Source organism: Perognathus longimembris, chromosome 15, assembly GCF_023159225.1.
Source record: "Perognathus longimembris pacificus isolate PPM17 chromosome 15, ASM2315922v1, whole genome shotgun sequence".
Taxonomy (NCBI): Eukaryota; Metazoa; Chordata; class Mammalia; order Rodentia; family Heteromyidae; genus Perognathus; species Perognathus longimembris.
The window spans coordinates 56,363,247-56,374,407 of NC_063175.1; the positions used below are offsets into that span (position 1 = coordinate 56,363,247).

At 63.4% G+C, this 11,161-nt stretch overlaps 1 protein-coding gene across 1 annotated transcript in view; it reads right to left on the reverse strand.

Moving 5' to 3' along the window:
- The window catches only part of Dipk1c (divergent protein kinase domain 1C), a 22,513-nt gene extending 13,218 nt beyond the window's left edge, over nucleotides 1–9,295 (reverse strand). Inside the window, 8 exon segments of the mRNA XM_048363289.1 lie at nucleotides 1,425–1,499; nucleotides 1,502–1,855; nucleotides 1,858–1,965; nucleotides 1,967–1,984; nucleotides 1,986–2,030; nucleotides 2,032–2,097; nucleotides 9,112–9,186; nucleotides 9,188–9,295. Of these exon segments, the coding sequence (XP_048219246.1) occupies nucleotides 1,425–1,499; nucleotides 1,502–1,855; nucleotides 1,858–1,965; nucleotides 1,967–1,984; nucleotides 1,986–2,030; nucleotides 2,032–2,097; nucleotides 9,112–9,186; nucleotides 9,188–9,295 (849 nt within the window).
- Nucleotides 9,296–11,161: the final 1,866 nt, after the last annotated feature.

Sequence of the window (11,161 nt, forward strand, 5' to 3'; positions counted from 1 at the left end):
GCAATCTGTCATTGTTATTGTTATTTCGCCAAAAATAAACTAATTCCATTATTTTAGCCTGGTGAGTATGCCGAAAATGAACGGTGGGTTATGCTGATGAGACCACTACCTATCATTTCTTGTTGGGGCTGGAAGACCCTTCTCTCCTTATACACCTTCTGGCAATCTCCCCAGCCGCCCCTTCGCTCCTAGATGGTCCCATTTCTGACGGCTTTCCTCTCCACTCCTAGAGGAGTATTACATGCCCTGGAAAGAATGAATCGCCACCTCTGTGTGCCTAAAACAAGAACAGTAACGAGGCATGTGGAATGAGATTGGGCCTGCATAGTCTACCTCCCATCGTCTTCCTCAGCTTCCCCCCGACACCCAACAGAAAGCCAGAGTCATTTCCTATTCCTCGCCCACCTTCCTTAGCTGGAGTAGGAACGCATCTGGACACAAAGCGGTGCGTGACCCTAGAGTCAGGGTCACTTTGATTCAAATCCTACCTCCATCTGCAACCAACCACTGGAAAAACTCCAACGCCCGCAGGGCACCTGGCTGGCAGCCAAGTGGGAGACTCATTGTCGCCTCTCACCTGGACGCCCCGACTCTACCGCAGCTCAGAGCCCCAGGCTGGAGGCAGAGCCACCTGCTGAGTCTCTGGGTGAGCCTTTATCAAACTTGAGCAGGTGCCAGGGGAACACCCAGTCAGTACCCCCTCTCCCCCCACTTTCTTAAAGACAGGCTCTTGCTGTGTAGCCCAGGCTAACCCCAAACTCAGAATCCTCCTTCCTCGGCCTCGCAAGCTGGCAGGACAGGCTCGTCTGAGCACACCTGGCCGGGAGGTAGCGGGTTTGAAAGCACAGACCGCATGAGCCCCGCGTCCGGATCTGGTCGTTCTGCAGTACATCCCGAGAACCGGACGTTCTCGGGTAGCAGGGCAGAGGCCCGGCGCCCGCTGGAGCCCGGCGGAGGGCGAGAGTCACAGAGGATTTGTGCCGGGCCTCCTGCGCCCGAGACGCCGCGGCACAACCCGGGTGGGCAGCCCCACGCGGGCACAGCGCTGTCGGGGACCAGGAGCCGTGCCCGCGGGAGCTTCCCCCACCGCCCTCCACGGGGCCCAGGCGGCCCAGGGCCTCGTGCACGGGCAGGTGTTTACGAAGGGCACCCACCCCAGGCCAGGCCGCTGGGACAAACGTCCCCGGCGGCTCGTTAGTGTCACCGGCTGTGGCGAGGCACACAAGTGGCGGGCCTCTCCCTCCCCCACCGCCCCATGTCCCCCGCTTGGTGGCCTGTCCCCTCTCCACTGACCCCCCCCCCCATACCACACACCATCCTGTGATGGCTGAACCTGCATGACTGGGTGAGTTGTGTCAGTGGTCCGGCTTCCCTCCCTCCCTCCCCCCCCCCACCCCCCCACCCCCCCACCCCCCGCCTCTCACCGTGAAGTCGCTCCTGACGGCGAAGTTCTCGGGCTTGATGTCGCAGAGGTGGAGGCGGTGGGCGAAGGTCGCGGTCGAAGGTGGCCCACCATGTCGAGGAAGCTGAGGGCGATGCGGCCGGCGGCCCGGGCCCGCGCCCCCGGGGGTCCGGCGGCGCCCAGCGGGAAGGGCGCCAGGAACTCGACGGCGTAGAAGTGGCCGCAGGAGCCGAGCACGGGCAGCACGTGGCGGCTGAGGCCCTGCAGCAGGCTCAGGTACACGAACTCCTCCTGCTGCAGCAGCGACCAGGCGCTGGCCAGCTGCCGCCGCCAGCCGGGGCCCCGGCCGCCCCGCCGGGCCGCCCGCCCCCCGCGCCGCCCCGCGCGCCCCGCCGACGGCGGCAGGCCCAGGGCGCCGCGCACCTCGCCCGCCACCCGCAGGAGCAGCTCGGCTCCGAGGCGCCGCCCGGGCCGCCGCGCCCCGCCGCGTCCGCGCCCAGCGCGCCCAGCGCCGGGAAGCTGGAGAAGGCCGCGCGCGTGGACTTGAGCACCACGGGCCGCCCAGCGCCACCGCGCCTGCAGGCACCTTCTTCCCGCGCTCCGACGACAGGCAGCGCTCGAACCGCAGTCCGCCCCGCCTCGCACAGGTCCGCGCACAGCGAGCCCGCCAGCCAGCCGCCGCGGTAGTCCCCGCACTGCAGGGGGGGGAGGGAGGGAGGGAGGGAGGGAGGGAGGGAGGGGGCCCGGCGTCACCGCGGGCCGCCACCGCCACCCCGGCCACCCCGCCACCCCCGCCCCCTCCAGACACCGACGGCCACCCGCCACCTCCAGACACCGACGGCCCACCCGCCACCCCCGGCCCCCTCCAGACACCCGCGGGAGCCTTCCAACACCGCCCGGCCCCCCCCGCCACCCCAGCCCCCCTCCAGACACCAACGGCGGGTCGTGGGGGCGGGCAGGTCCCCAGCCAGACACCCGTGGGAGCCTTCCAACACCGCCTGGGGGGGGCTGAACACCAGCAAGCATGCTCCCCCAAGGAAGAGGAGGGGGGAGGAGGAGGAGGAGGGGGAGGGGGGAGGAGGAGGAGGAGGGGGAGGGGGAGGAGGGGGAGGGGAGGAGGAGGAAGGGAGGGGGAGGGGGAGGGGAGGAGGAAAGGGAGGGGAGGGGGAGGGGGGGGAGGGGGAGGAGGCGGAAGGGAGGAGGAGGGAGGGGGAGGAGGAGGAGGGGGGGAGGGGGAGGAGGAGGAAGGGAGGGGGAGGAGGAGGAGGGGGGAGGGGGAGGAGGAGGAAGGGAGGGGGGAGGAGGAGGAAGGGAGGGGGAGGGGGAGGGGGAGGAGGAAGGGAGGGGGAGGGGGGAGGGGGGAGGGAGGGAGGGGGGAGGGGGAGGGGGAGGAGGAGGAGGAGGGGAAAGGAGGAGGAGGAAGAAGAGGAGGAGGAGGGAGGGGGAAGAGGAGGAGGGAGGGGAGGAGGGGGGAGGGGAGGAGGAGGAGGGGGAGGAGGAGGGGGAGGAGGAAGAAGGGAGGAGGAGGAAGAGGAGGAAGGGAGAGGAGGAGGAGGAAGACGGGGAGGAAGACGAGGAGGGAGGAGCAGCAGACGTCACAATCACAAGCAATGCCTGCCACATTGGAGCTCTTTCCCAGAGCCCTTAGCAAGCCCAGGGAAGCCCTGTACACAGCCCGGACCTGGGGCCCAGGCGCAGCCCGGCCTCCCCAGAACCCCCCCGAGCTTGCTGTGTCCACCGTGGACAGGGCAGGCCTGCACAGCCAGCAACTCTAGCCTTTGGGTGTTGAGAGGAAGGACCCGGGGGCTCCTGATGTCGGACCAGGACATTCAGGAAGAGGGGGGGACTGAGCTCTCTATTCCAGTGGCAGAGAAGGGTCACCCAGGAGCCTTTGATGAGGAACTTCTCTCCATTGGCATGGGGGCATTAGCATAGAGCACGGGGGAGGGGGGATGGGGAGGGGAGAGCAGGCAGCCCTCACCCCACAATTCCCTGAGAAAGAAGACTGTCCTGCCTGTCAATCCTGCAAGGGAGGAAGGAACAGCACGCACCGCGCCTCGGCACATAGCTCCGGAATGCTCAGGGTCTGGCCCCCTCCGGCGCGGGCGACTTGCCCCAGGGCTGCTCTACTAACCCCACCTAGATTCGCAGATGCTCCTGAAAGCTGCCAAGTGCACCTCAGTGCTCAGACACATACACATCCTGGAATAAGCACAAAGGCTCTGAAAAGGACCCATTTTCATGACTCGTTTACACTCACGGTGCCACACAAGACTAAAAAGACGGGCCAGCCGGCCTGGGTCTGGCTCGGTGGTGAATCCGCACCCGCTGCGCGGGCAGAATCGTGTGACGGCTGGTGCTGTCCCCACACGCAAACCACAGTGTGTGTGTGGTGAGTGTGTGTGTGAGTGTGTGTGTGTGTGTGAGTGTGCACCTGATGTTTCTTCAGGGGGTGGAGCGGGTTTAGGGACAGGACCTCCCTAGGCCTGGACGGGCCTAGAACTCGAGGACCCCGCCTCAGCTTCCCAAATGCCGTTTTATCTTTCTAACATCCAAAAAGCTTGATTTCCAAGCACGTCCGGCCCCCGGGTGTCAGGGAAAGGGCCGTGGACGCCCAGCCCTGGAGGAGGCCCAGGCCCCTTCCTGCCAACCACATCTCTCAGAGGAACAGGGCCCGGGCTCTTCGAGAGCTTTCAGGACAGTCTGCAGAGGGGGGGGAGGCGTGGGGGGGGAGGGCGGGAGGGGGGCACCTGGGAGTGAGGATGGGCCACACCACAGTGCGTGCCGTTGGTTTTCCTGGTGACGTTTCCCCCCTACTTCCCCTCTCCACAATGATCTACAGGACGGAATTGAGAGGGGAGGGAGAAGCAAGTGAAAGAGCCATGCTGGGGGTGGGGGGGAGGGGGTAGAAAGCTGATGAGACCTGGAGCCCAGAGTCCCTGGCGCGGGGAGGGGGAGCCGGGAGGGCTCAGTGCGGGGTTTTTTCTGGGGATCTGCGGAGCGGTTTGGAAGCGAGCCCCCCCCACAGCTGACTTCTTGCTGGGGGTGGTGAGCAAGGCGAGCGTAGGCCTGCCGGCTACCACAGGGGGGGGCCAGGCCCGGACCTCAGTTGTGAGCGGCCCGGGTACCTCATCTGTCACACAGACGACGGACGTGACATCAAGCATGCGCCAAAAGCCCGTACGAGGGGGTTGACTTCAGAGCTGCCACTGCCGGCATTCTCGCGGGGACGCTTTAGGCATTTCAGCTCTTGTCCTCGTGCAGAAGGGAAGACGCACCCACCTCCCCAGCTGGCTAGCCCGGCTGCGTAAACCTCGGGCAGTTCCCACTGGCCCGCGATGGCCGCTTCCAGGAAGACTGAATCCAGCGATCTCAGATACAGCGAACTTGACAGGCATAGGGCAACTTGAAAGGTCATGAAAAACCCTCAGGGCTGGGTACCAATGGCTCGTGCCTGTAATCCTAGCTACTCAAGAGGCTGAGGTCTGAGGATCACGGTTCAAAGCCACCCCCAGCAGGAAAGTCCCTAAGACGCTGATCTCCGCTGAAACCACCAGAATACTGGCAGTAGAGTTGTGGCTCAAGTGACAGAGCACTAACGAGCTTGGAGCAGAAAATAAAAGCTGGGGCACAGTGCTCAGGCCCCGAGAGCACCCCCGTGGCGGGCCTTCTAGCGCCACTGCAATCCTGCAGTGCTCCCCACTGAGGGGATTTCTGAGGCAGGGTCTCACTTTCTGACAGTGCTGGCCTCAACCTCCATCCGCCTGCCCATGCTCCCGGCATGGCTGGGCTCACCAGGGCACACCACAGCCCCCAGCTGTGGGTTGAGAGGGGTCTCTCAAGCTCTCTGCCTGCATTGGCCTGCAGGTATCACCTCCTGGATCCCACCTCCCAAGTCGCTGGGCTTCCAGATGTGAGCCGCCATGCCTGGGGTGAAGTCCACTTTTTTCCTACTACGGGGTGTTCCTAACCACCAGCTGCAGGAACCCGCCCAATGGATGTGCATCGAGGGAGCCACAGGCATGGGATTTACACACAAACTGGGTGAAGAGGTCTTAGCCATTCACCCCACGCACTTTTCAATTAAACGGCGGTAGGTCTGCGTTTCCCGTGGCTACGTGTGCTTGCCTACAAACGCGTCCCCTGTCCCAGTCCGTCCTAGCTTCTGCTAGAAGTGTTCTTTGTGGCTCCTGCTCATTGTCATTCCCGTTTGCAGCACGGTTCTCAGACAAGAACAAAGCCTGTCACTCGTGTCTAGGAAACTGTTGGCAGGTCTCGGAGGTCATGCCAAAGGACCGGCTTTCCCTTTGTGTTTTGTTTTTAGGGAGCACTACGTTCCTTGGCACCATTCCTATCCCGTGAGGGGATTCCGACGCCAGCAGGTAACGGCTCCCCGGGGAGCACTCACACTAGGAAAGCGAACCCGTCAGCCCGACTAGCCCAGAGCGGCTGAGCCTTCTGAATGGCAGAGGGGGCTATTTTTGAGTCGCTTGGAAAATAACACGCTCTAGAAGGGTTGAGTACACTGTAAGTTGCAGCTTCGAGTTCTCATTGTGAGAGGAGCCACTTAATACCCGTGGTCCCTACCTCCAGACCACACCACGTCCAGATCAGATCGCCCCTTTGAGAGACTGGAAAGCAGGGTGGGTAAATCACTTTGCCTCCCTGAGACCCAGTGTTGCCATCTGCAAATGGGGATAGTAAAAGCAAACATACTGTAGCATCTGTGAGGGGATTATGTGAAAGGAAAAGAATAGAAGGATTCATAATAAAAGCCCAGTGCCTGGCAGAGTTGGCATCAAGGGCTCAGACACCCCACAGGGGCTCTCCCACGGAGAGAGGCTCTTTTCCCACAGAGAAAGCTGAACTCATTAACGGCCACGCATAGCCAAACTCCGCAGCTGGCTGAGGCTGCCTAACAGCCTCACAGCCGATCGATGGGCAGAGGGCCGCCGCTCACGGTCGCAGCGCACGCCGGAAAGCTCGGCGGAAGTGGACCGGTCCGGTCTGGTGGCTCACGTCCCTCAGAACGTGGCTTGGCCAGGGCTGGGGATGGCTCGATGGAGCCTGGGGTTCACTGTGCAGCCCAGGCCGGCCTGGAGCGTGAGAGCCTCCTGCCTCTGCTTCCAGATGGCAGCACCAGACCCCGGCAGGGACTCTGGTCTGTAAAGCGTGCTTGTCTCCCTCAGAGGAGGAGGGGGAACCTGCACACATCCGGCTTCGTCGCCGCGGCGGGCAGGAGCCTGCCATCCCGGGCCGCCACGGAGAACATTCCCCACAGGCCCCCCGCTCTGCCAGAGAGAACCGCCCTTTGGCTCCAGCTTTCTCCTGCACTCTGGGACTCAGAGTGAAAGCTAATGAGCGTCTGGAGGCCGGTCAGGAAATTAACAGCCCGTTTTATTATGCAGGATGAAAGCCAGGCAGAATGAAAAGTGCTGAGAGAGCCGGACACAGAGGCGCGATTCAGCTCCAGTCTTTGGGAACCACAATGCCAACCTCTGCTTGGCAGCCCGGCCAGCACAGGCGGAACTCTGGGGACCGTGGTGGCATTGAAGCCTGCACTAGTTTAGAATGTCTGGGGTAAGAGTGGAACCGGGGTACTACCGTGCAGGTGCCACATTACCCACGTCGGAAACGCAGAGGTCAGAGAGGGAGCCACACGGGGCGCAGGAATACCTGGGGAGAGCCGGGCGACTGGGTGAAGGAATGACATCACCCGGGACCAGCGGGGTGACACGCTGACACCCGCCTCACCTGAGAAAACCCGCCAGACAAACCAGGGAGATGGATGTCCGAATCTGAATGGGTTTCTCTTGGGCAACAGTCAACACTGAGAACTGTCAGAGGCAGAGCCAACCTCCCCGGTTATCTGTCACACGAAAACCAATCCCGCACGACTGTCACTGAAGATGAATTGGCAAGGCTTCTAAACAAATTGGTTTTAATTTACAACCCTGGAATGCTGGGAAAGTTATGATTATCAATTACTTAAATTATATTTAAGTGCCATTAGATCTCTCCCTGCCTGACCAAAGGTAAATAGATGAAAAGGAGCGTTCCTTTTTAAAAATTTAATCTAAAAGATTGCTATATGAATTGTTTATGTAGGTCCTGCATACTAGGGAAAAAAAAGTCTTTGCTCTTTAATTAATCGCTCAGCTCCCCCCAAATAAAGGAAGGAAATCTCTATAGGTGAAAGAGAGAATTAGAGGGGTTAACTGAGAAAACCTCTATGAGCCCCTGCAACTGGAGAAGCTTAGAACTTAGTGGAGCCTGAGTGTAACAGGGCCCGCCCGGCAGAGGTGACTCGGGTGTGCCAACTCAACATGACAGGGGTCTGCATGAGGAAACGTGAACTGTCCGGCTTCTTTAATTTCCCCAAATTCATTGGAAGATCATTTACTTTGTGTGTGCACGTGTGCATGAGAGAAAGAGGGAAAGTGGGAGAGAGAAGGTGGGGAGAGGGGGGAGGGAGGGAGGGAGCAATCAATACTGAGGCTTGGGCTTTCCGCCCTGGGCACGGTCCCTTAGCTCCTCTACTCTAGGCTGGTCTCTACCACTTCAGCAACAGCCCCCTCTCCGGCTTCTTGGTGATGGACTGGGGATGAGGCTCATGGACTTTCTCGCCCTGTCTGACTTTGAATCTGGATCCTCGGATCTCAGCCTCCAGAGTAGCTAGGATGGCGGGCGTGAGCCACCAGCGCCCAGCTCAAGATGGTTCACTTTTAAATCTTCGTGCTGCCTCGTTTCTAATAACTGCAGTCTCAAAAAAAAAACCCACCCATATGTAAGCAATTGGACCGAAAACTCCCCACGTCTTTCTTGGAGATTTCTTAGAAAACAGATCGTCTTTCAAACCAAATGCTTGGACTGGTCCTTCTCTGAGCGAGGGAATCACCATCGGGGACGGAATCGAGGCCAGGGTTGCGCGGCCGCCTTCTTCCTGGCATTTCCTCCCCCAGATGCCTATCTTAGCTCAGCCGGGCACCACCCGCGCCAACCCGGAGATGACCGAGCTCCCGGAGTGATGAGGCCCAGGGCGGGCAGGAGTCTGCACAAGCCGCGGAGCTCGGCGGAGCCTCCTGCGACCGGAGGGCGCGGGGCCGGGGCCGGGGCCGGGGCGCGGGGCGTGGGGCGCGGGGCGCGGGGGACGGGGCTCGGGGCCCGGACGGGGGCCGCGGGGCCGGGGCCGGGGCGGGGGCCGCGGGGCGGGCTGCGCAGTGCGCGCGCTCACCTGCGCGCCCCGGCCTGCGTTCCCACGGACTGGGAGCGCGGGGAGGCGGGCGCCGGAGCAGCCGGCCCTCTCGGGCTGGGCGACGCGGGGATGGCCGGGCGCCCCGGGATGGGATCCCAGGACGGAGGCGAGCCCGGGGGCCGGGGACCGGGACCCCGCTGGACGGGAGCCCCGCCGCCGCCAGCTGCGGGTGCCTGGTTGAGCTCGGGGCCCGGGAACCGAGCTGCAAAACTTTGTTGGGGACCGGCCGGGCTGGGTGGGGGGGGACGGGGTGCTGGGACAAAGAGCCGAGGCCGGCGGAGGGGCCGCCCGCGCGCCCCGCGGGGCCCACGCCCCGGCCCCCGTGCGCGGCCCTCCCCCGGTCCCCGGCGTGGGAAGCAGCGCCGCCGGGTCCCGCAGGCCCGAGGGCGGGGGCGAGGCGCCCACGGGCGCGTTGCGGGGGCCGCGCGGACGCGGGGGGGGGGGGGGAACCTACCAGCGCGTCCAGGATGCGCCGGCCCTTCTCGTCGGAGCAGCGCTCGGAGAGGACGCCGGGGCGCGCGCGGAGCAGCCAGCGCGGCCGCCAGCACCCAGCCCGCCGTCCACGCGGCCGCGGCCAGGAGCGCGCGCCGCCCGCAGCGCCCGCAGCGCCCGCACCGCGCCGCCCGGCCCCGCGCCATGGCCCGCCCGCCCCGCCGGCAGCGCCCGCGCCCCGCGCCCCGCGCGCGCCCCGGGCCCTCGCCGCGCCGCCCCAGCGCTCGCCGGGCGGGGAGGGGCCGGGGCGGGGGCGGGGCGGGCGGGGAGGGTGGTGGACCGCCGGGGCCCCCGCCGGGGTCCGCACCGCTCCGGGGCTCCGGGCGCCCGCGTCCCCCCGGCCCCCGCCGCCTCCTCCTCGCTCCTCCTTCCCTTGGGCACCGCCCCCGAGCCCAGCCCCGCGCCGACTCCCGAGGCCCTCGCTGCGCCCGCGGCCGCTTCCTGGACGGCGGTTCCCGGCCCCGGCACCTGGGATTCCCGAAGGGCGGCCGGCGCCGGGCCCCGCGCCCACCTCTCCACAGAGCCCCCTCCGCACCCCCTCCGCACCCCAACCCCGACTCCCTCCGGAGCGAGTCCCAGCGGGCTGAGGGGCGGAGGTGGGGACCGCCACCTCCCCCGAGAGTTCCCGCCGCCCGTTCCCACGGGCGTCCTCCCCGCGTGGAGAGGGGCGCACGGATCGGCGCGGGGCGGACGAGGCGGCCTGCGCCCCGCACACCCCGGAGCCGCGCCTCCTGCTCCCCAAACTTTCCTCCTGGGAAGAGCGAGGCCCGGCCGGGCGGGTGGTGGACTGGGACACAGCGCGCACACGCACGCGCACACGCACACACGCGCGTGCGTGCACACCCATCCCGTCACCGCAGACAGCCCTGAAAGCGGCCGCGCCCCTCCGGCCCCCGCATTCACCCAGCAGACGCGTGCTCAGCGCCATTCTGGGCTCCCCGATTCCTTCCTGGGGCTCGGGACCCTTTCTGACAAAGCTTCCAGTGGCCATTCCCGCTAACCCCCCCCCCCCTGCCCGCTGTGTATAGCCCGGTAGGGCTGTGGCCTGGGCGCTGCAGTGCAGGGACGGCCTCTCCCCACCCCAGGGCTTAGGGCACATTTCCATAGGCTGGCTTTATCTTATCGTAGGTGTAGAGCCCAGCAAGCCTTGTGCAGGGCTTTGGCATGTGGCGTGAAAGAGGGTGAAGTTGTTTACTTTCTCAAGAATTGCATCGGGGGTGGAATGTGATAAAGAAGTGTCAGTGCTGGCGAGCTCTCTGCACTTGGAGCCTGAGCTAGGAAGATCAAAGCCAATCTGGGTTGCATAGCAAGACCCTGTCTCAATAAAGAGTGTGCTCTTTAAAACCTAGGAAGAAAAACTGCATGAGGCGGAGGAGAACAGAACGTGAACTTAAAATGAGCAGAATCTACCAGTTCAGTTTTACCCTTGTGAGTTAAAAAATATATATATAAAGCAAGCCTACTTGGGGCATTTCAAAAAATGTAAAACATGAAAAATCATAATGCCACAATAAAGAGATCCTTTTAACATCCAGTACTGTTTTAACACCACAGACCTGGTACTCCCTAGAACCAAGATTAAGTCCTTCGGCTGAAGGGCCTATCAGGACTGTCATCCTGCCGTACAGGCCGCCTGGGGGTAACAAGGCTGACAGGGACACCTGATTCTGTGGAATTCAGAGTGACTGCAGCCTTGGTGGGCCCAGGGAGGAGGGACGCGGGTCAGGAGGGAGACGGGCCAAGCTGGCTTCACATCGACTTCATCTGAGCAAATGGAGTCCATTAAAAGGGCTGTACGAAATCCAAGAGCTGCATTCCCGGACTCTCTTACCCCAAACTGTGGAAATCAAAGTCATAAGAAACTGAAATTGAAGTCATTGGGAAACCGGGCCCCGTGATGGCTCCAGTCACCATATCAAGCTTCACCCCCACAGAGATTCACGAACTCCATTTGCTTGGGAGGAAATGTAACCTTAGCTCTGTGTGCCACACGCCCGTGAACAGCTGAGAGG